The following is a 22,253-nucleotide window of genomic DNA, read 5'->3' as shown; positions in this document are numbered from 1 at the left end:
TTCCCAGGAGCAAATTTGGGAAAGGGGATGGCAGACCCTTCATGGCCACTGAGGTAGAAGCAGGGCCCCACCCCTGCCCTCTCCTCCCTTCCCTTCTCCCACACCCTTCCTGCTTTCAGCCCAAGCCCACCACTCTCACTTCCTTGCTTACTTACACGGGAGAGCCCAGAGAGGTGCATGGTAAAGATAAAATTAAATCGAGTATCCTCTATTTAAAGAAGCGCTTTTAAACGGTAAAAGATGCTATGCAAATGCAAAACAGAGGTTTGATTATTGTTAGACTCCGAATCAAGCCTGAAATCACTTTAGAGCTTGTCTCTGGCTCCAGAAGGGCTGTCACCCTGGGCAGTTCTATCTTCCTCTTCTTTGTCCCCGTCTCCGTCTCCCCGAAGCATCCACCAGAGGACGCAGCTTCCCCAAAACTTTCCACCCTGCACTTGGCTGGAGAAACTCTGTCCTTGCTTCCCTGATCGCCCGGGCCCGCGGTTAAATCACCGCAGCCCCAGGCCAGGCCGTCCGTTGCCATGGTAACGGAAAGCCAGGGCGTCACCATTGTCCGGGTGGGTGTGTTGGAGTCCTTGCCTATACATCCCCAAGACTCCCTGCCGGGACTTTAGAGTGGGGGAGGGAGACCGAACCAAAAAGACGCCCTTTTTCCCCCTACCTTCTCGCGCCCCCTTCTGTTCAGAAAGTGGATGGCTTCCCCCGCGCGTGTCCGCACTAGCACACCGGCGTTCACGCGTGGTACGCAGAAGGCCCAAGCCTCGCGCTTGTGCAGCTCCCACCCTACCCCTCAGAACTTTCCCCGAACTCTGCCCCTCCCCCATCGCTAAGGAAGTCAACTCAGTCTAATAACCCGGTTCAGCACTTCCCGAACCCGCAGGGGCCCACTAGACCAAACCCGCGCGCTAGAACCCTTCTCCTGAGCCCCCGTTTCCCCGGGGCTCCGCCCCGCTCCTCTGGGCCCCGCCCCCAGGCAGTGCGGGGCAGGAGGCGGGGCCGGGGGCGCGGCCGCCGGGCTGGGGGCGGGGCGCAGGGGGGGCCGAGGCCCCGGGCGGGGGCTCGGCGCGGGCCCGAGAGATGCCGGTGTCGGCGGCCCGAGCGGCTGCAGCTGCAGCGGCGGGGGAGGCGGCAGCGGAGCCCGGGAGGGGGGCTGCGCGGGGGGCCGGCGCGTAGCCGGGACTATGGAGGGGCAGAGCGGTCGCTGCAAGATCGTGGTGGTGGGGGACGCGGAGTGCGGCAAGACGGCGCTGCTGCAGGTGTTCGCCAAGGACGCCTACCCCGGGGTGAGGAACCGGCGTCTTGGGAGGGGGGCGCTGAGGCCGCGGGGGTGGGTGACTGGGGCCTGGGGGACGGACGGAAATGGGTGCTGGGGTAACCAGGGATCAGAGAGAGGGGCTTGGAGGACTGGGGAAAGCGTTGGGGTTTCTGAAAGGACTGCAGAGGTTTTGGGTGGGAGGCATTGGGGAGCAGGGTGAGATGAATGGGGTTTGGGAGAACCGGAGGATCCCGGAGGGGGCGTTAGGGGAATGTCGGGGGTCTTGGGCATTGGAGAGGGGAAGAACTAGGGCCTGAAAGGACCGGGAGGGGGTCCGGGAGCCTAGCAGAGATTCCGCTGAGGCAGCTGCTCCCGGGATCTCCCCTTTGCCCAACACCGGACCAACTTGTGTCCTCGGGCTGGGCTGCACGGGGTGTAGGAATGAGGAGGGCATTTGTCTGGGGTGAGCACTGGAGGATCTCATCTTGAGCCATTCGTGTCTGCAGAGTTATGTCCCCACCGTGTTTGAGAACTACACCGCGAGCTTTGAGATCGACAAGCGCCGCATTGAGCTCAACATGTGGGACACTTCAGGTAGCCAAGTCCCTCGGGGTCACCCTGACTTCCAAGGCCCCCACCCTGCTCCCTCCCTGGACTAGACCCTTAGGCTCCAGGTCAACCCAGCCCATCCATCCTATTCTAGGAGGAAGGAAAATTAATTTTCTGCTTAAAGCCAGGAAAACTAGGCAGAGCTTTCAGAGACACATAGAAACCTTGTCCTGAAGGAGAAAGCCCAGTATCCCATCCCCTCAGCTCGATTCTGCATACCTGGGAAAGTTGGGAAGGAATGGCTTTTATTTTGGAACATGTTTCTTAGGAGATAGGCCTGGGTTTAGGAAAGACATTTAGAATTTCTTTTGGGGGCAGGAAACTGCTTCTCTAGACTGAACTATAGAAATCTGAGATCAAGTCTCGGGAGGGTGGGAGGGCTCTGCCCCTGCCCCTTCCCCTACAAAAAGGGAGGAATTTTTTGTTTTGTTTTAAATTTTTACTTGGCTCCCCTGGAGAGCTTTAGAAAATGTCTGTCAAAGCCCAGAAGGCGCATGCAAAATTTTGTGAGAATGTTGAGAGATTTCATGAGCTTCTCAAAGACTCAGAAAAGATTAAGAATGATTACTTTTAGAGAACCCCCTAGGGAAGTGGAGAGCTGTTTTCTGCCATCTAACCTCCCCTCTGTCTACTCCCTTCCTTGGAGAAACACAGACTCCTTGATGGGTATTAATACCTGCTCTTTTCCATTCTCTGCTCAAAATCCCTTGACCAGGATTGCTAAGGTCTCCCATTCCCTTCCAGGCCTTCTGCACACTCAGGACCCTCGTCTGTCCCCTCCCTCCCTGTCTTCTCTCAGGTTCCTCTTACTACGATAATGTCCGGCCTCTGGCCTATCCTGATTCGGATGCTGTGCTCATCTGCTTCGACATTAGCCGACCAGAAACACTGGACAGTGTCCTCAAGAAGGTGGGAGCCTAGGGAAGCAGGACAGCTAGACTGAGGGGGACCAGAAAACACATGGGCCAGGAGGAGGGAATTACAGCTGAGCATGGCCATCAGGGAGAGTGTGTGTGAAGCTCTCACCCTCCCCAATCCCCCCCTGACTTCCTGGAAATCAGTCCTCAGAGCTGGATATGGCATCTGGGGGAGATGGGGGACAACAGGGAGGAGTACTCAAGGGACTTCTCGTCCACCCTCCCCATCTCCTTGGGTGTGGGAGCCCCAGATGGAGGGGATAGGAATGCTGCTGTTGGAGCTCAGGAAAGCCCTGTGGTCTCCTCTCCAGGCCCCTATCTCCATGAGAAAAGCCCATGGTGAATGGACAGAAGTTGGCTAAGGCAGCCCCAGTTCCCAGGGAGGGGAAGGGAGGGCGGGACTGGTCTGTTCCCAGGAGCAAATTTGGGAAAGGGGATGGCAGACCCTTCATGGCCACTAAGGTAGAAGCAGGGCCCCACCCCTGCCCTCTCCTCCCTTCCCTTCTCCCACACCCTTCCTGTTTTCAGCCCAAGCCCACCACTCTCACTTCCTTGCTTACTTACATGGGAGAGCCCAGAGAGGTGCATGGTTTCTGCATGCTGTGAGCAAGGATTCACCCTGTGCTGCCTTCTACCCCTGCATAACTCTGTTTTCTTCCTCCAAATAGTGGCAAGGGGAGACTCAGGAGTTTTGCCCCAATGCCAAGGTTGTGCTGGTTGGCTGTAAACTAGACATGCGGACCGACCTGGCCACACTGAGGGAGCTGTCCAAGCAGAGGCTTATCCCTGTTACACATGAACAGGTGGGACCCTTGATCTCTGACCTAGTCCCAGCCTAGACCTCTCACCTCTGCCCCTCTCAGCCTCTGATTTGAAAACACCCTATTTGGCTAATCCCTTGCCCTGGCCTCTGACCTGATCCCTTGACCACCCCCTGCCCTCAGCTTCCTTGCCCCTTGCTGAGCTGCAGGCTAAGCCCTGTAACTCTCTCCACTCACTCCATCCTTCCAGGGCACTGTGCTGGCCAAGCAGGTGGGGGCCGTGTCCTACGTGGAGTGCTCCTCCCGGTCCTCTGAGCGCAGCGTCAGAGATGTCTTCCACGTGGCCACAGTGGCCTCCCTCGGCCGGGGCCATAGGCAGCTGCGCCGTACTGACTCACGCCGGGGACTTCAGCGATCTACTCAGCTGGCAGGACGGCCGGACCGGGGAAACGGGAATGGGACCGGAAACGAGGGCGAGATACACAAGGATAGAGCCAAGAGCTGCAACCTCATGTGAAGGGCCCCGTGGGCAGACTGAGGAGGGAAGGTGTAGGCACAGTTGTCCCCCTGCTGGCCCCCGGCCTCCTGACCTCCTGACTCTGGCTGGGACTTTAGGGTGGGCGAGTGAGCAGTTCTCCTGAGCAGGGAAGCTGGAGGCAGAAGGGTACCGCCATTCCCCATATCCTCATTCAGCTCCTCTCCAAGGCAAGTTGAGGGAACTAGCAGAACAGGCATCTGGGCTGGGAGCTGGGATGGGGCCAGGGGGTTGGGGAAGCTGGCATCAAGCGGTGACCTTGGTTGAGTCTCAGTATATGAAGGGTGCCTTCCCTCCCCACCTTCAGTTCCCATATCCTGGTCCTGGCTTCCTTCCCCAAGGAAAGTGTCCATTCTCTGACCTTCCCTCTTCCTCTCCTCTCACTTCTACAGCTGTTCTCACTCATCCTAACCTCCAGGCAACATGCACTAAATTAAAAAGCAAGTTGAGAAGCCTCTCCCCCAATTTACCCACCAGTCTTAGCTCCCTCCCTCCCTTCCCCCAAGAGTCCCCAAATAAAGCCCATGTCCATGGAAAACGACTGTGGCTTTAGTTTTGTTGCTTTCTAAGAAAACAATCTACCAGTCTCTAGCAGCAGGAGGGAAAGTTAGACTTCAGTAAGAACTTCCCTGTCGATGCCCACAGACGGAGCAGAGGAAAAAGCTATGGGTTGGATCAGCAGTGTCCTTTTCGGAGCCAGAGGCGGGAGAGAGAGATATCTTGGGAATATTCATGTCAGTTAATGAGCCAGAGGATCCTAAAGCCGTTAGGGGGTTTTAAAGTGGACTGATGTGCAATTCATTACTCAGCCCAACTGGGGCCCCTGCTAATGTGGGAAGGATCCGGCTGAAGTGGTCCAGGCCGCTTGCTCACCATGTCCAGCCCCAACTTGGAATCTGCTGGTGCCCTGGGAGCTGTGGGTGTAGGGAGGGCACCAAAAGCCTCCACATCAGGGTGACCCTGTACAGAGTGGTTTCCCAAGGGAACAGTAGTTTGATTCTGGGGTCTCCTTGGAGGCTGGGGCAGGGGCTCTCTCCCTCTTTCCATCCTGAGCTCCTTGATGATTTTGGAGGGAGCACAAGATGTGAGTTGAGGGTCACACCTCCCCAACCCCCTACAGAAGGAAAGACGGTGGAGGGGCCGGCCAGAGCACTTGTTGTCTGGAAAGACAGTGCTGGTCTGTTTTCTCCGGAGTCTGGTTTCACATTGTCCTGTATTCCCTCCCTGGCTCTGATCCCACTGGCCTCTTTTCGGTGACATTCTCCCCCAGGAACCATCCGTGGCTCTCCCCTCCCCCAGCCCCAGCCAGTTCTTCAGACACACTCTGGGAGAGAACACAGACCTTACCCTCCCATCTGCTGGGATCCCCACCTAATTCACAGCCCATCTTTCCCTCATTCATTCAGCAAATGTGTACTGAGCACCAACTGTGTGCCAGACACTGGCTTGGGATTCTGAAAGGACCAGTCTCTGTGCTCTGGAGGCCAGCCCGGTGGGGAAGAGAGGTACCCCAGGTGTGATGGTTCCCTGGTTGTGGAAGCTCCTTACAGCCTCAGAAGCCCATCCTCTGAGCCAGGTCCTTGAGGGTTGAAGAGGAGTTTGCCAGGCAGGGAAGGGGCGGGAAAGGCACTCTGAGCAGAGGGTACAGCATGTGCAAACACGTGGAGATGAGGAAGAGCATGGCACCACTGGGGCTGCCATGGCAGGGAGGGCGGAAGACAAGGCTAGGAAGGTACAGGGAGGCCGCTGTGGGGCCCACAAGGGAACCAGGGCTTCATGCGGAGGATGTGAGGCAGCATGAGGGATTTCAAGCAGAGAATGAAGGGACCAGATTTGGTTTTTGGATAGATGGTTATCCGGATGAGGTGATGGGGGGCTGGGGTGGGGGTGGGGTGGGGGGCGCAGGGAGGGTGTCTAGGGGGTTTGGCTCTGTGATGTGTCATTTAAAATAGCGTCTCCCTCGGGACTTCCCTGGCGGTTCAGTGGTTAAGACTCTGTGCTTCCACTGCAGGGGGCACGGGTTCAGTCCCTGGTCAGGTAACTAAGATCCTGCATGCCAGGCAGTGTGGCCAAAAAAGAAACAAACAAATAAAATAGCTTCTCCCTTCCCTACGCCAGGGCCCAGTCTTGAGAGGAAAGGAAATCCCCACCCACTCCTGCCTCATCAAACACTCCTTATCCTCCCTCTTCCTCCAAGACCCTGTCCTGGTCCATCTCAGCCAATCTCCTCAAGGATTCTGGGACAGCTTCAAAGGCACCGGGCACCCTACCCTCTTAAACTGAGACCTGGTTAGGGGCTGACTCCAGCATCCTCTGCAAGGATACTGAGTCCTGGATTGAGGGTGCTGGAGAGCGCTGGGGCTCAGCTAGGTGGACCTCAGTCTGGTCCCAGAGGCCTGACCCTTCCCCCACAGGGGCCTGATATACCACTGTCTTGGGATTTTGTCTGTGGCTTCTCATCTCCACTTTGAACTTTGGTACAAACCAGGCTCAAAGTACGGAGTGTTTGCACCCCCTCTCTTCTCCCAACCTCCCTCTCCTACCATGCTCAGGGAATGCAAACACATTTCAGTATTTGCCTAAAACAAACATAATTAGGAAGATAAATCAGCTGGAGGAACCCCTAAAGTTTATAATACATTTCCAGTACCACCGGGAACAGATATTGGTCCCCTCTGCAGGTCCGGGTTGCCAGACGTTTTATTTCCTCTACAGAGGGGTCTGTGCCTCTGGGCTGAGGAGCCCAAAGGGTGAGAGGAGGGAATGGGGCTGTTCCTAGATCCTCAAAGGCCCCTGCAGGCTGGAAGGAGGGGACCTTCCCCTCACCCCAGATGCAGGAGTCAGACCCAGCTTCCTCCTCTGCAGCTGTTTCCCCACAAATTGGACACCCCTTTGGGAAACAATGTAGCCTCGTTAATCATTTAATGAAATAAACAACTAATCACATTGTGTTGCTGCCAGTGTTTCTTAACCTCAGCAGTCAGCCTGCCCTGGAGGGAGGAGGCGGAAGGAAGGAATGGGGTAGGGGCGGGGACTTGGTCTAACACCTGAAATGCTTCCGCTGACAGAGGGTCATCCCCTTATGACTCCAGCCTTTCCAGGAGGGACAGTCATGAAAAGCGCTTAATATTTGGAGGCAGAGGTCCGAGGGCCTGGGTCCTAGCTCTGCTGCTTCCTCCCTGGGGAGCCTTTAGTGAGGCCCTGCAGGCATCTGAACCTCAGTTTTCATACTTGGAAAAGGGAGCTGATTGCCACATCTGCCTCACTGTGTTGCTGAGGAGGATTCAGAGAGGAGAAAGGATGTAGAAAAGTTGTTTGAGCCTTTAAAGGGGGCTGAACTGATACCGACCTTTATTTTTTACAACTTGCACATCCAGGCTTGAGTGCCTCTGAACTGGGCCTGATGGAATAACGAAAGGCTTCTTGGAGAGGGCCTCTTGGGATTCAGACTGGAGGAAGGCCAGAAGACAGGAAGGGGCAGGTCAGGTGTCTCGTCCCCATACCTATCCTGAGGGCTAGAGAGAGAGGTCTAGTGACTCCTCCAAAGGACATCCTTTGGTCCCCCATTTTTCTGAACTCCCCCATTACCTTTTCTGAAGTCTGGGTGAGGGCACCAGGTTGCCATAGTGACCCCACTCCAGATACACGCAGACTGGTCCTGCAGGCTGTGGGAGGTGGGGGGAAGGGGTCATGTCCCGCAGGTTCCTGGTGGACACCAGGACCCTGGCAGGCAGTCCTGGTACAGCTGTCCCCTACACTACTCTCTCTTCCCCAGGAAAGGGGTTCAGCTCTTCTGAGTATCCCCCCCTCCCTCTCTGCCAACAAAGGAGTTTCTTCTACACAGTGCAGCCCCTCTCCCCCCTTTCCCCCTTTCAGCTGGGTTCCCAGGTCTCTCTCCATTTCTAGCCAATCCCCAACTCCCTCTCCTCAAGGCTGGGGGTGAGGGTCAGAGAGAGGGGAGGCACCAGGTCCAGGCATGTGGGGTGATTCCCAAGCAGCTACCCCCGCCTGCAGCCGAAGAGACAAGAGGGACACGTACATAAGTGCCCCTCCCCCCAAGAAAATGCCTCTGCTGTTGACTCCTAAATAACAGATGTCTGTCTGCATATTAATGAGATTGGACGAATAATTGGTGAGTTTTTCATTCAGTGTCAGAATGAACCCAGAGGCCTTATGTTCATGCACACAGACACCCACTCACTGACTCTCCCCTTCCCCCAGAGCACAATGAGACAGAGGCAGTGGCTGGCAAGCTTGAACCACAAGGGGAGGGGCAGACAGGGAAGTGGGAGGGGGCGTCAGCAGGAGGGAGACTGCCACCGTCTGGGTCTGTCAGGTTTCTCTCTTGACTGCTATCTCCCCAGTCCCCCACTCTCACCAGGGGCAAAAGCTTGCATTTGTGCGATTTCACCACCATGCAGAAGGGGCCCAGAGGAAGGTGGGAGCCTGAAGGTAGGGAGGGGGGAGGCAGGTGCTGCCCAGAGGGGAGCAACAAAGCAGTGGCCTCCTTCAGCAAGGTTGTTGCCTCCCATGAGCCTGGAATCAGGGGGCCCTTACCCTGCTTAGCCCCTGCGCCAGGGTGTGAGGTGGTTTTTGAATCAGATAGCTGCCATCTGCCAGCTGGGTGCTCTTGTGCAAATTACCCAACCTCTCTGAGCCTCTCATTTTCCCGTCTCCAAGAACAGCACCTTGCAAGACTGAAAGGAAGAAATGAGATAAAATGTGTCACGTGTCTGTCTTAGTGCCTGGTTTACAATAGGCCCCCACACATATTTATTTTCTCCCCACCTATCCCTAAAACACACCAAGACAGCTTCAAAATTGCTGCCTCTCCTGCCAGACACACGCTCCTTAGGGCAGGAGCGAATTAGAAGTTTAGTAATTATCCCGGCTGCGTAGAAACCTGGGGGTAAAGATACAGAGAGGAGCAGGAACAGAGAAAGAGATTAGATAGACAGAGGAGAGAGAAGTGATGGAACCCAAGGCCTGGAACGGAAGGATAGACCACAGAGACACAGAGACGCAAGCTGGGAATGGAGAAGGTACTGCAAGCAGTGGAGTGAGCCCTGGAGTGAGAGTCTAGAATCTACACTGTGGATTCCGGAAGCCCCGGCTCTGCCATGCTCGCTGTTTGACCTTAGCAAGTCTCATCCTCTCTTAGCATCTTAGTCTCCTCATCTGTAAAATGAGGGGTTGATTTGCCCTCTGGGTCCCTTCGCACTGTGTGGGAACAGGACTGCCAGTTGGTGGGGGGAGCAGGGGAGAGGAGGCGGGATCGCCCCCGCCCCCCCCCAGCAACTTACTATGGCCCATCGGTCACTCTTGCTCTGTGTCCTCCCTCCCTTGGTAAATAGATCTGCTGCGCCAGCAAACAACTGTCCATTGTGTCCTAATGAGGGACGAGCAGGGAAAACCAATCACTTATGATGCAAATGAGCAGCGGCTGCGGCCTCCTTGCTTTCACTGAGTGCCTCTCTTCAGCGCTGCCCCAGTTGGGCCTTTCTCCTTAGCCCCAGTTCCCATCTGGTCCTGGAGGAGGAGGGGGCAGGCCCAGACTGCCCTTCCCATTGTCGTTCATTGCCACTCCCAGCAAGGGGGCTCTACCCTCACAGCTTCCAAGAGGCCCAGCTTCTCTCCCCACCCCCACATAGCTCCCAGGGCAGCTCGGTTTTTGTTTTTAATTAAGGTGAAATTCACATAACATAAAATTAACCATTTTAAGGTGTACAGTTCTGTGGTATTTAGTGCATTCACACTGTTGTGCAACCACCACCCCTCTGGGCGTGGGTGTCATGCCCTTCTGCCCATCTCCACACCCTACAAGCTCCAGTGGCACAGGGAAGCTGCGGAGGCCTCAGCAAAGGGTCGAGGAGTAATGGAGGTTGGTGTTGGGCTAAAGGCTGAGAAAAGCCCAGAGCTGGCCTGGGGTGAAGAGGACAAGGCCTGCTCTTTAGAATGGAGCCCAGGGAGAAAGCTCGGGCTTTGGTGGGAAGGGGAAGATCATCACTGCTGTCCCCAGCACAGCCCTGGGGCCACATCTTTAGGAAATGGCCTCTTGAATTGCTGTAGAGATTTTTTTCCCTTAATTTTTCTGAAATTTGGTTGGAAACCAGAGGAGGTTCCAGCACAAATCTTGGCTTCCATGGCTGTCAGAGTCTCTGGGCACTTGGGGATGGCCCCACCAGCAGGCGTCTCACCTCTGCAGCTGTGGACGCCGTGAGACGGCCCCCAAAGCCCTTTGCCTCCAGGAGAGACCTCTCCTCACCAAGCTCCAGGCTTCACCAAGGGAAGATTTTCTGCCCACTTGGCACTAGCTTATTGCAGAAGTCCTATAGCCTAACAGCTGGGAAGACCCACATAAGTTGTAATTTGAGTTTCTCTTGCCATTTGGTTTTAGATTGTTTTCAAAAGATGGCAAACATCTGATTACCTGTGTGTCTGTGTTACCTCTGGATTCACCTCTTTTTCCCTCCTCCCTAATCTGGGACATGTAGTAATGCTTTAAACAAACAAACAAACAAAAAAACCCCACAAAAACTCTTTTGGAATTAACCAGTGCCAACTGCTGCAGTATTGCAGAGAAAAAACTTTACAGGGTCACAAACTTTCTTTTATCTTCCCTGGCCCCTACCCGCACTCAACTGGATTCCACACTCCCTCTCTCAGACAAGACACAGCCCAGACACCATAATGAGAGCATTTTCATCTGTGTTCTAATGAATAGTGAGTCCTGGGCTAGTCAGCTCCAGGTCTGCCATCAATTCACTGGGTGACCTTTGACCAGGCCCTGGACCTCAGTTTTGTTTTTGCTTTTGTTTTTTTTGCTGTGTGGCTCGGCTCGCGGGATCTTAGTTCCCCAAACAGGAACTGGACCCAGGCCCTTCGCAGTGGAAAGCATGCCAAGTCCCAACCACCGGACTGCCAGGGAATTCCCATGGACCTCAGTTTTATTACCTATAAAATGGGGATAACAATCTCTACCCTAGTGATCTCCTAGGGAACAAGCAAGGAGAGAGAAATAATGGTTGTGCCAGGGCTTTGAACTTGCAAAGAGATTATCATGAGCATCCTAATTATTTCTCCAGTGATGATGGCATAGCAGTTTATCTATCTTGAGTATCTAGCCTGGAGGAGGCCCTGCTGGAGGACACATGGAGAGAGGAAACACCTTCTCTGTCTGCGTGGGTGCTGGTTTGATTCATCACAAAGCAGTAGGCTTCTAGATAGGCGAAAGAGAATCAAGGAGGAAACCTGTAGGTGTGGGCTTAGAAGAGGAAGAGTGATTCTTGGATGTTTAGATCTCTCGTACTGCTTTTGGAGTAAATTTGGGTACTAGAAAAATGGGTGGGAGGGATTGAAGGGAATTAGCACTCTCAGTGGCAGAACGTGGCTTGTTTTCCAGGACTAAAGTTCTTGAGGGTGGGGCTAGCAGCTGGATAAGGCCTTTACTCAATGAGTCCATTCATTCATTCTTTAACTGTTGCATTCAGCAAATATTCATTGAGTACCCATCAGGGTGTCTGCCAGGAACAGAGCTGGGTTATAACAAAGATAAAATGATACTAATCCTACCCATAAGGACCTTCTAGTCAAATAGAGACAATAGAGTATGTGCAAAATAACTTACTGAGGGAAGAAAGTATCATAAATAAAGCAAAGCTTCTGGGATGCTCAGAGCGGGGAGATTCTGGCCTGGAAGTGGGGAGGGCTCTGTGGAGGAGGTGGGGTGGGCAGTATTTGGGCCTGCAGAGTTGGCAGAGCAGGACTCACTGAGGATAAGACAGAGTGTGAGCAAAATCTGTGGGTCCCCATATTTGGTGGCCAGGGTGCCTGAAAGGAAACAGCAGGTGAGGCACTGGTGAGGATGGATTTCGGCTTAGAAGGGACAGCCTGGGGAGACTGGCTGGGTCAGAGAAATAGATCCTTAGAAGATTCTCCCAAATCTTCTTCTGGATCCTCCCCCTAATTCTGCTAGCTGGGGGCTCTTAACTGGGACTTCTGGAATCTCCCGGCTTTTCACCTGGCCAAATCCTACCCAAGAGCCAGCTTGAGATGCTTTGCCCCTTATACTAAGCCAGTGGTTCTCAAACTTGAGCTTGTTTCTCGGAATCACAGATTGCTGGCCCCATGTCCGGTTTCTGATCAGTAGGTCTGAAGTGAGCCCCTGGAATTTGCTATCTAACAAGCTCCTAGACTATGTCGTTAGCCCCCACTTCCATTCCCCATCAGGGGACCATGCTTTGAGAATCACTGCGTTAAGCTGTATGTCAAAACTGCCTTAGCATTCTGGGTGCTGACACTAAGTCTCAAAGCTCTTGTTTGTCGGCCCCCATAATATGGAGGCGTGAGGTGCCTCCACAGCAGGCAGAGCCCACCACACAGCCCACAAGGGGCTTCTGAACCAGAAGACACAATTCTGCAAGGGTTATCGGTGGCCTCCTTGCTCCACCCATTGAATAGTAAGCTCCTCCTCCCTCCCTTCCACAACCCTAGCATACAGAGTCCACTACGAAACTGGGCACGTAGTGGCCCCGTCAGTCATTAACCTTGTTGTTATCACCTCCTAGGACTGGTTCCCAGCACAGTTTAGCCTCACACAAATCTTGTTTGCATCAAAGTCTTGCCACCTCCTTTTGTGGTGTGATCTTGGGCAAGTTGCCTGACCTCTCGAAGTGCCATTTCCCTTACTGGTAAGTTGGGAATAGTGCCTGGCACTGAGGAGTGTGGCATGTGACAGTCGCTTATGATTATTATTGTTGTTGCTCCTGAGAGCTGGCAAGATCGATGGTCCACAGACCCCATTTCTCTTCCTTTTTAATTGAGTCATCTCCCACCTGCCTCCTGTTTTGCCCTCCTTGGGCCTTTCCTGTCATCACTCCGTGTCTCCCTGCCTTTCTCCCTCCAGGCCAGCTTTCCATCCTCCCCTCACAGGGCCCGCTGGTGGCCGACTCTCGCTGGGTAAGGATTGTCTGTACCTTGATCTCCATCAGTCAATAAAGGTAAATTACAAAATCATTTGTTTTACTTGTTCTCATTACCTGGAGGGCTGTCTGAAATTGCCTTTCTTTGGAAAGCCACATTTGCATATCTCTATGCTGGAGTCAAAAGCTACAGCTGTGGTTTCACTGCAATTTAAATATTAATAAAACCTCCTAAACCTCTAGCTGTTGTTTTAAGCAGTCTGGCTCTTCTCCTAGGTTGCTAATATAATTTAATCTTTGTCCTTTGCTTTGTATTTGTTTAAAGAGCCATTCTGGAGTCAACTGGAGCTAGCTGCTGCAACTTTGTAGATAAGAACCACTCACCAGCTTGGGAACCTTAGTTTTCCTTAGCAGGCCCAAGATCTTCCTAGAGACAAAAGATAGACAGTAGGTAACATTTTATACCAATTAGCAGCCCCTTACACTAAGCCAGTGGTCCTCAAACCTGAGCTTGCTTCAGAATCACAGACTGCTGGGCTCTTCCCCTAGTTGTGATTCAGTAGTTCTGGAGTGAGGCCCTGGAATCTGCATATCTAACAGGTTTTGCCTGCCCCCACCCCCTCCACCCCATTCCCCATCAGGGGACCATGGTTTGAGAATCACTGTCCTAACCTGCCTTATCATTCTGGGTCCCTGAAACTAGGTCTCCAGAGCTCTTGTTTGCTGGCCCCCATAATGTGCAGGGAGTCTCTCCTGTTTTCCATTTCTTCTAGCCCCTCAAACCATTACTTAGATTTTCCTGATCGTTGAGACTCATTTCAGGATCTGCTTCCTCCTGCACCTCCCTAATCCGTGCTCTCCACAGTTCTCAATTTTCTCTTCAGTTCTCCTTAATTTTCTATTTGCCCAGATCCATTTCTTTAATTTTCTCCTTGGTATGGGCAGATTTAAAGCCTGTTGGAGGGAGCTAGGCAGCCCTGAAGTACGGTACAGGGGCCTCTGGCTCAGCCATCTCACAGCCGTTGATAAGCAAGCTCCCACAGTCCCTGGCCAGTGAGCTCCATTCTCTCTCAGGTTCTGCGGGTAGATCTGCAGTTCCCCCTCACCCGGCCCTGCTCTCCTCACTGCCTGCCTCTGGGGCTGCCCTTATCTGCTCCTCGCAGCCTTCACAGGATACACTCTGGGCAGCCTGGCTCCTTCCACTCCAACCCCCCAACACTGATTCCTTTCTTCTTCCCCCGCATGTTTTTTGAGCCGATACTTTGTGGATGATCCTGGTTGCACTTTTTGGGAGGGAGATAATCTAGGAGCTCTTCTCTAGGCCCCCCTCCCTGCACCTGCATGATAACCCCTCCTCTTCTCCTTCTTTCCAGCTTCTTTGCAGAAGTTCATTTCGTGAAATGAGATAAAGGCAGTACAGGAACTAGTTCCCAAAATGCAGCTGTGCCCAGAAAGGGCTGAAGACTGTGGGATGGAAAAGTGGGAGGATATCTTAAAGCCAGAGGTCAAAAAAGCAGGTAGCTTTACTCCATCTTCAGATAGGACTCTTAAGCTCTGCCAATCATCCTGAGGCCAGGGCCAGAAGCTGACTTCCGGGAGAGGTTATGCAGAGCTGGAAAAACAGACTGGGTGGACATTTGTTGGGAGACCTTGAGAGACAATGACAGAAAACTTCTAAATGTGTCTTAGTTGTCTCTGCTTTCACCCAGGATTCCTGGGAAGGCAGGATGTACTACATAGATGTTGTTTTTTCTATTAACCCATCAGTGATGAGGGCAGCAGGATGAGGCCTAGCTTACCCCCAGGGTCCAGTAAGCCATGGCTTGTCACTGGAAATGAGACATTTTTGACCGAAGACTGGGAAGCACTTGCTTCTTGCCTGCCTTTACGGACTCCCTGCCAGGTGGACAGGAAGCTGGCGTGGGCCCGAGAGAGGTCACACAGTGGGCAAGGCTGAACTGGCAGGTCCTGACAGCTGAAAGATAAGAAACCCTAAGCTGGAAAGCTGGATGGGAGTGGACAAAACAAGTAGCCGCGATCCAAACCTGTAAATCCCCTTGCCTAGGGCTGCTTTCCCAGGGAGAGCTGCCACTTGGAGGCAGGAACTTTCTACCGCCTCCCACCACAGGCCATAAAGCCAGAGTGCTAGTTCCCCTCCCAGTCCGCTCCTCTCCCCAAATTCCCTTGAGGCTTGAACCAGTGCCTTCTGACCTGGGGTCAGTGACGGATGCAGGTGGAAAGCTGAATGATGGGATGGAAGGGGCATGGGTTTGGATCTTCGCATTGTCATTTATTAGCTGTGCAAACTCTGAGCAAAATCCTGTATTTCCAGTTCCTATTCTTCAAATGAGGTGACAAATACCCACTTCACAGAGCTGTGATGAAGACTAAACGATATGAAAATGTAATAACGGCAGTTAGTCCCATTTTCTCTACTTCTCCCCTCACCTACCCACCGCCCTCCTTACAAGGAAGTCAGTATTGAATTGTGCAAGGATTTCATCCTCTTTGCCTCAAATAGAATTCCAATCTCTGAACAGAGTAAAGACCAACAAAAAATGATACAGACTGTTATCAGTGGATTAAGCATGTTAAACGGGAGTGGTTGTCAGAATTCCAAAGACGTCCTCCCTAGATTTCTGGCCCCGGGCGTTATTCAATCAAACAGTAAGCTAGGTAATGCTGTGAAGGGACTTTGCAACTGTAATTATGGTTCTGGACCTTAGGATAGGGAGATCACCCTGGATTACCTGGTGGGCACAATCTCACCACTTGAGCCCTTAAAAACAGAAATTTCTTTGACAGGAGTTACAGAGATGAGGCAGAAGGGGAAGTCAGAGAAATTCCAAAAGTGAGACGGATTTGATCAGCCATTGCTGGCTTTGAAGATGGAGGTATGGGGTCATGAGTCCAGAATGTGGGTGGCCTCTAGAAGCTAAGGATGACCTCTGGCCGACAGCCAGCAAGGAAACAGAGAGCTTAGTCCTAGGAGTGCAAGGAACAATTCGGACAACATGAAATGAGCTTGGAAACAGATCCATCCCCAGAGCCTCCAAGAAGGAACACAGGCCTGCCCTGCTGGCACCTTGATTTTGGTCTTATGAGACCCGAAACATAATAAATGGATGTAGTTTTAAGCCACTAGATTTGTGACAATTTGTTATGGCAGCAATAGAAAACAAATATAAAAAGGGTTTTTTTTTGTGGTATGCGGGCCTCTCACTGTTGTGGCCTCTCCCGTTGCAGGGCACAGGCTCCAGACGCGCAAGCTCAGCCGCCATGGCTCACGGGCCCAGCCGCTCCGCGGCATGTGGGATCCTCCCGATCGGGGCACGAACCCATGTCCCCTGCATCGGCAGGCGGACTCTCAACCACTGCGCCACCAGGGAAGCCCTATGATAAGGTTTTTTTTTTTTTTTTATGATAAGGTTTTGAAGTCCCCTTGATAACCCTAGGAGGTAGGTACTACTATTATCCCCGTTTTACAGATGAGGAGATGAAAGTACAGTGAGAAAAGGCTCTGAGAAAGTCTGCAGGTGTGAGCCTTCAGAACAGTCATACTTGGTGGAAGTGTTTGCTACCAAGTTTATTTCCAGGTGAAAAGCACATTTACAAAACATATTTTGTACAATCAAGTCCTTACTGCCTGCACACACTGGGGGGCTAAGGAAGACCTAGTCCTTCCAACAGCTATAAACAGTCCTGGATAATGAGTTTATGAAAAACACTTTCTCTTCCTTCAGCAAACAAAATTATTTATGAATCTGTACAGTTCAGCAATAGGGAGCAAAGAGAAAAAAATTACCTCAAGGAAAGCAAACAGCTCCTTTCCTGGTGGGATCCATCATCTTACAGACATGAAATATTCATATCAGAGATCTTATATTTCAAGAGGAATGGGTTACATATCAGAGCTACAACAATAAACATTTTATTTGTCACTAATGGGGAATTAGAAGATTCTCTTTGGACACCAGAATTCTTGAAAAGATTCTGCTGTTTCAGAGCACATGAGTGCTAAGAAATTCTTTAGAAGCCCAGCAACTATAGCCCAGACTTTTGGAGATCAGGGTCAGCAAGACTCCCCTCTCCTCTAATTAACCCTCAAATTTCATATTATATCCATTACCGCCTCTGGATTTCCTCCCCAATGCTCCACTCCAACACTTGAGAGCTGTCCAAGGACTGTTCTGATTTTAAGTCACAGCACAGATCCCCAAGTACTCACCTTCCATTGAAGGATCTGACTCCTGGACTTTAAGAACACAAGGGTTTTGAGAAACAAATTTAGGGAAACCAGCTATTCTCCTGAGACCAACCACTCTGCCTCCAGCTCGAAGCCGACAGCCCCAGGACGAGGAATAAGGCTGATAAATAATGAATCAGCATCTTGCTCAATTGGTGGGGTTTAAATGGTTTTAAATTCTTTTCAGGTGAAAAGTTGCCACAATTTTGTGCTCATGGCAGATTTCAAAGGGAGACTTGAAGCAGAAAATCTTTAAGGGACCCTTGCAGAGCCAGAAGTTCTTTTCAGGCTGATGTACATAAAATATTTAGGAATCGGGGCTGTGGAAGGACTGAAGAGGCCTTTCCCTGGGCCTGGAAAAAGGTCATTTCTTAAGCTCATTCTTGAGGTCCTGCAGAGACGGGCCCTATCCCCTATATACATGGCAGGCTGGAATCAGCAGCAGCTCTGGGGACCTGGGGTATCAGGTAGGTGTCCAGCTCCTGGCACTGGTAGAGGGCTACGCTGTCCAATACCCACTCTCGGGTCACCACAGGTGCTTCACACATCTGCCCGATGACTGGAGACAGAGAACACAAGCAGAGATTAGTGTCAATTCACATTTCCCAGTCATTCCCAGTCATAGGGATTGACCAGACCCTAGTCAATCTACTCGGGGCAACTGGTTGGATGAGTTCTTAGAGTGACTTAGGCAGGAGCAATATCACTGATCTTCAGCAGTGCTTCAGGACATAAAAAGCCTGAGGACTGACTGCTGGTGAAAGCCTATAGCCTCTGGCAACTTTATTAACATGAGCTCCAATCTGTTAAAGGAAAAGTCACCAGAGAGAGCAAAACAGCATTGCAATTTAATCACGTGGAAACATGTTTGCCATATCTTAAGTGAAAAAGCAAAACAGTATGATGGGCACGATCACATTTGTATAAAATACATGTGTGTACGTACATACACAACCAGGCCTGGTAGAATTTTCCGGTGATCATCTCCAAGTGGTGGGATTGCTGGGATTATTTTGCTGTGTTTGTGCTCATTTATATTTTATGTGATGAATTTTCATATTTAAGCACACACACACCCCCGTGGAAACAGTTCATGCACTACTTTTATAATGCAAAACAAACAACAAAAAAGTTTTAAAAGGACATTTTAGCCATTCATTCAACAAATATTTATTGAGCACCTAAAATGTGCTGAGAACTATGTTAATGAAGCACCGGGTGACCTGTGTTGAATCAAACTCTTCCCACCCCATATGACGCAGGTACATGCCTATGGCCTTCCGGAGCCCCACACAGGTGCACCATCCACTCCAGTTGATCTAAACAGGGCATTTAGGCCTAAAATCACCACAGTAATCTGCACGCTTAACCTGGGCCCTCTACCCCATACTCCTCTGGATGAAGGCTTCCAGCAAGACTCACCATGGAAGCCACCGCCCTCTGTCCAGGCATCCGGCTGCACGACCACAATTGGTTGAGTACCCTGTACCCCCAGAAAGGAAACAGCATTGAGGGTATCAGAGCAGGACTTTTGCGACAGTCACTTCACCATTTCTTGATAGCTTGCTGAAGCACACTACTCTGGGGGCAACCATGCAAAGGAGGGGGAAGGGCACATGTCAAAAAGGAAGGGTCAGAGGGAAAGAGCCTTCCCTGGGTCTGTTTAGTATTTGTAGCTCTCAAGTCCTTACTTATCCCTTACAGACGGAGTCTTCTGGCACAGGTACGTGGCAGAGAAGGGTGAGGGTGAAGTGAGGCTTCCAAGGCTACACTGGGGGGTTCATAGGGACTGAAAGGTGCTGCCTCGCTCAATCTCAGGACAGAATAGTGTCCTCCCCCGACAGGGCACCAAACACTTACCTGGCTGAGGGTGAATGATGAGGGCTCCTTCACCACAGAAGCCCCACACAGATGCACCATCCACTCTAGTTGATCTAAATAAGACATTTAGACCTAAAATCACCACAGTAATCTACATATTTAACTGGGCTCTCTACCCCACACTCCTCTGGATGAAGGCTTACAGCAAGACTTCTCAGTGGAAGAGTCCCTGTTTCTCTGCTCCAAAGGGACGGAAAGGCCTTAAACTACAAATTCTAAGTCAATTTGCTATGGATATGCTACCTACTTTGGTTATCAGTCCCCATAAGGCCACTTGGTAGATAAGGTCTGAAAGTCAAATGAAAGAAAGAAAAAAAAAATCGAAGATCTCATTTCCATTAGTTTGCTAAACTGCTGGCTAAGACACTGTGAAAAACTACCTACCCACCATCCCTCCTTCCTTGCCTAATTCTGTGTTGGTGATTGATAATCACAGCCACTGACAGCACCATACTTGGTGGTAATTATTGTAAATGTCAAGAGATAGGAAGATAATTCATTCAGTCAAGAGAAAATACAAGTCATCCTGGACAGAGACTCAGCACGTCAGTGGGGAAAGGCTATATGCTGAGCTGGAATCAAATCACTTGAAAAAATCAGAAGAGATGTTCCACTTGGACCTGGAAAAGCAGCAGAACTGACCACTGGGTGGCTCCTGGTCACCTCTGGGTCTCTTTACCATCAGCCCGTTTCTGAGGATTGCTGAGGTGCTCCTGTTTGGCTGAGTGAACCGAGGTCAATTAACTTACCTCCAAAATGACAGCTGCTAGAGACCCTCGTTCTCATTATACCAAAGTACAAAAACCCTGAGAAACCTTTGAGTGGCGCTTGGAAATTTCATGAACACCCAATCAATAACCAATAAAGACAGAAGCAAAATTACTTTGCCAGGTTCTCTTGCTGCCACTCATCTGTCCCTGACCAGATGCCAAGGCTGACTTCGGGGGAGTAAGAGGACCTGATCCTGGGGGCAGAAGTGGTACAGAGGAAAAGGTGGGTAGCCTTTGTCTGGAAAAGAACAAACCAAATCTAGACACACCCCAGGGCCTCAGTGCCTCACAACTTCCGAGCTGAGCCACATAGCACTCCTCAACATAACATCACATTCAGTGTCAAATTAGAAAATGTTCATCAAGAGTCTTCCTCTGCTCTGGGCCTATGTGGGGCCCCAGGCCCACAGGGCTTATGCAGCTGTTGTGCTCTCATCTCTGTATCAAATGGAGATGGTTTAGGAGGAGCAGAATTCTTTCTTGACATTTACAAACCCAAAAGGTATCTTCTCCCTAACTTATTATTTCCCCGCTTTCTTAGACCAAAGGGCAGTAAAAGCAGCTCTACCCCACTGAGCACAGAACATATTGTGTCCTAGATCCTAACTCTTCACTGCCTTCTAGCTCTTGAGAAGGGGCACAGGGCTAGTTTTTTTTGCCATGGGCTAATGTTTTGGTGTGGTTTTGTCTGATGAGTGCTAGAGAAATAGAATAACCTCTGGAATATCTCACCCATATGAGGAAACCCCCATTAAGATGATGACGTAGGGGAAAGGCTGGTGCTGGATTCGGCAGTTCTCCCAGTCAGTCTCTTACCTGTGGGCATATTGGTAAACGGTCCATAGCAACAGATTTCTAAGCCCTTGAAGATCTGGGAGAAGAGAGGGACAGAGGGGTGGAGAGAAAGAAACATTAGTTATAAAAGATATGGGTTTTTTAAAAAGCAATATAGAGACTCTCAAAAATGAAGAACTTTCCTTTTTTTAAAAATTTTTTTATTGGATTATAGTTGATTTACAGTGTTGTGTTAGTTTCAGGTGTACAGCAAAGCGAATCAGTTATACATTTATATATATCCACTTTTTTTTTTTTAAGATTCTTTTCCCATATAGGCCATTACAGAGTATTGAGTAAAGTTCCCTGGGCTATACAGCAGGTTCTTATTAGCTGTCTATTTTATATATAGTAGTGTGTATATGTCAGTCCCAATTTCCCAATTTATCCTTCCCCCGACTTACCCCCTGGTAACCATAAGTTTGTTTTCTATATCTGTGACTACTTCTGTTTTGTAAATAGTTCATTTGTACCCCTCCCTTTTTTTACGATTCTACATATAAGCGATATCATAAGAACTTTCCTTTTCTTTTCTTTACCACCTGATAATTTCTGTTGCTACTTCCCAGAGACAATCAGCCCAATGTCCAAAACACTGACGGATTTTAGACTTTTTTTCATGTGTGTATGTATTTGATCTACTCTATAGTCATACTTTGTCATTCAAGGGCTGGGCATCCCACCTTGCCACCAATCAGGTCCAGGCTCTTCCCTGATGACCTCTGCAGGTAATTTTACTTCTCGTTAGAGACAAGAAGAAAAAAATTGGTCCTCCTTTATGTTTAATAAAAGGCTTGGATGGCAAGAGATTCAAACTATCAGCTGAAGTTTGATGTTTATCCAGATTTGATATATACATCAATACTAACCCTGATCCTAACTGGCAAAGAGGTCTATGTTTATTTTATGTGTACCTGCTCCTTTTCTCCTGGCCCCAGAACATCTGTTCCTGCCTTCACACTGCTCTACGAATGGCCCTTGTTCTTTCAGCAACCTAAGTTGTTTTTAATCTAGAAGGGAAGCCTGGTTGTGCCTCTCCTCACTGAGCTTACTGCCTAAATTTTCAGGAGACACAGATCACAATGCACCTTGCAGGTACCTCTTCTACTTAGAGTGCTCAACAGACTGTCCGAAAGAACTTTCTGTTTTGGTGGAAATATTCTATATTTGCTTTAATAAGGTGGCCAGGAGTCACATGTGGCTAATGAGCACTTGAAACGTGGTTAGGGTGAGTGAGGAACTCAACTTCCTATTTTATTTAATTTTCGTTAATTACAATGTAAACAGCTTTGTGGCTGGTGGCTACTCTGTTGGACAGGCAAATTCTTACACATGCTTTGGCACGAATTCTTAGGGAAGGACTTGGGTATCGTTTCAAAGAACAAATCTAACTTTGTTTCAGTTGGCTGGATACATACCATTTAGGTAACCTTTGTTCTCTTGACCCTTTTTCTTTCTCCCCATTCTACTAAAATGAAAATTGTCTAGGCCTAGAACTCACCTCCCTTCAAATAAGAGAGA

General features: G+C 50.5%; 2 protein-coding genes across 18 annotated transcripts in view; one reads left to right on the top strand and one right to left on the bottom strand.

The window, feature by feature from the left end:
• Positions 1–1,126: 1,126 nt before the first annotated feature.
• RND2 (Rho family GTPase 2) lies at positions 1,127–4,618 on the top strand. The gene is made up of 5 exons (XM_030840127.2): positions 1,127–1,286; positions 1,765–1,852; positions 2,667–2,776; positions 3,453–3,587; positions 3,796–4,618. Exons 1-5 carry the CDS (start codon positions 1,185–1,187, stop codon positions 4,060–4,062), a joined length of 702 nt encoding a protein of 233 aa, XP_030695987.1. The 5' UTR covers positions 1,127–1,184; the 3' UTR covers positions 4,063–4,618.
• Positions 4,619–16,573: 11,955 nt separating this feature from the next.
• Positions 16,574–22,253, bottom strand: part of BRCA1 (BRCA1 DNA repair associated) — a 64,044-nt gene continuing 58,364 nt past the window's right edge. For all 17 annotated transcript variants that reach the window (XM_030840105.2, XM_030840108.2, XM_060289955.1 and 14 more), the window contains 4 exons: positions 20,715–20,769; positions 19,108–19,181; positions 18,670–18,730; positions 16,574–17,806 (listed from right to left, as the gene is read on the bottom strand). In XM_030840105.2, coding sequence (XP_030695965.1) covers positions 17,661–17,806; positions 18,670–18,730; positions 19,108–19,181; positions 20,715–20,769 — 336 coding nt within the window. In that variant the 3' untranslated portion in view covers positions 16,574–17,660. The remainder of the gene's footprint in view (positions 17,807–18,669; positions 18,731–19,107; positions 19,182–20,714; positions 20,770–22,253) is intronic.

Source organism: Globicephala melas, chromosome 20, assembly GCF_963455315.2.
Source record: "Globicephala melas chromosome 20, mGloMel1.2, whole genome shotgun sequence".
NCBI lineage: Eukaryota > Metazoa > Chordata > Mammalia > Artiodactyla > Delphinidae > Globicephala > Globicephala melas.
The sequence above is the reverse complement of the archived record's forward strand: the minus strand, read 5'-3'. Positions and strand labels throughout refer to the sequence as shown.

Bases quoted from the DNA above. Each gene is read 5' to 3' on its own strand.
- RND2 (XM_030840127.2), top strand. From the start codon at position 1,185: ATGGAGGGGCAGAGCGGTCGCTGCAAGATCGTGGTGGTGGGGGACGCG. The intron at 1,853-2,666 runs GTAGCCAAGTCC...GTCTTCTCTCAG, and splicing joins CAACATGTGGGACACTTCAG to GTTCCTCTTACTACGATAAT. The intron at 3,588-3,795 runs GTGGGACCCTTG...CCATCCTTCCAG, and splicing joins TCCCTGTTACACATGAACAG to GGCACTGTGCTGGCCAAGCA.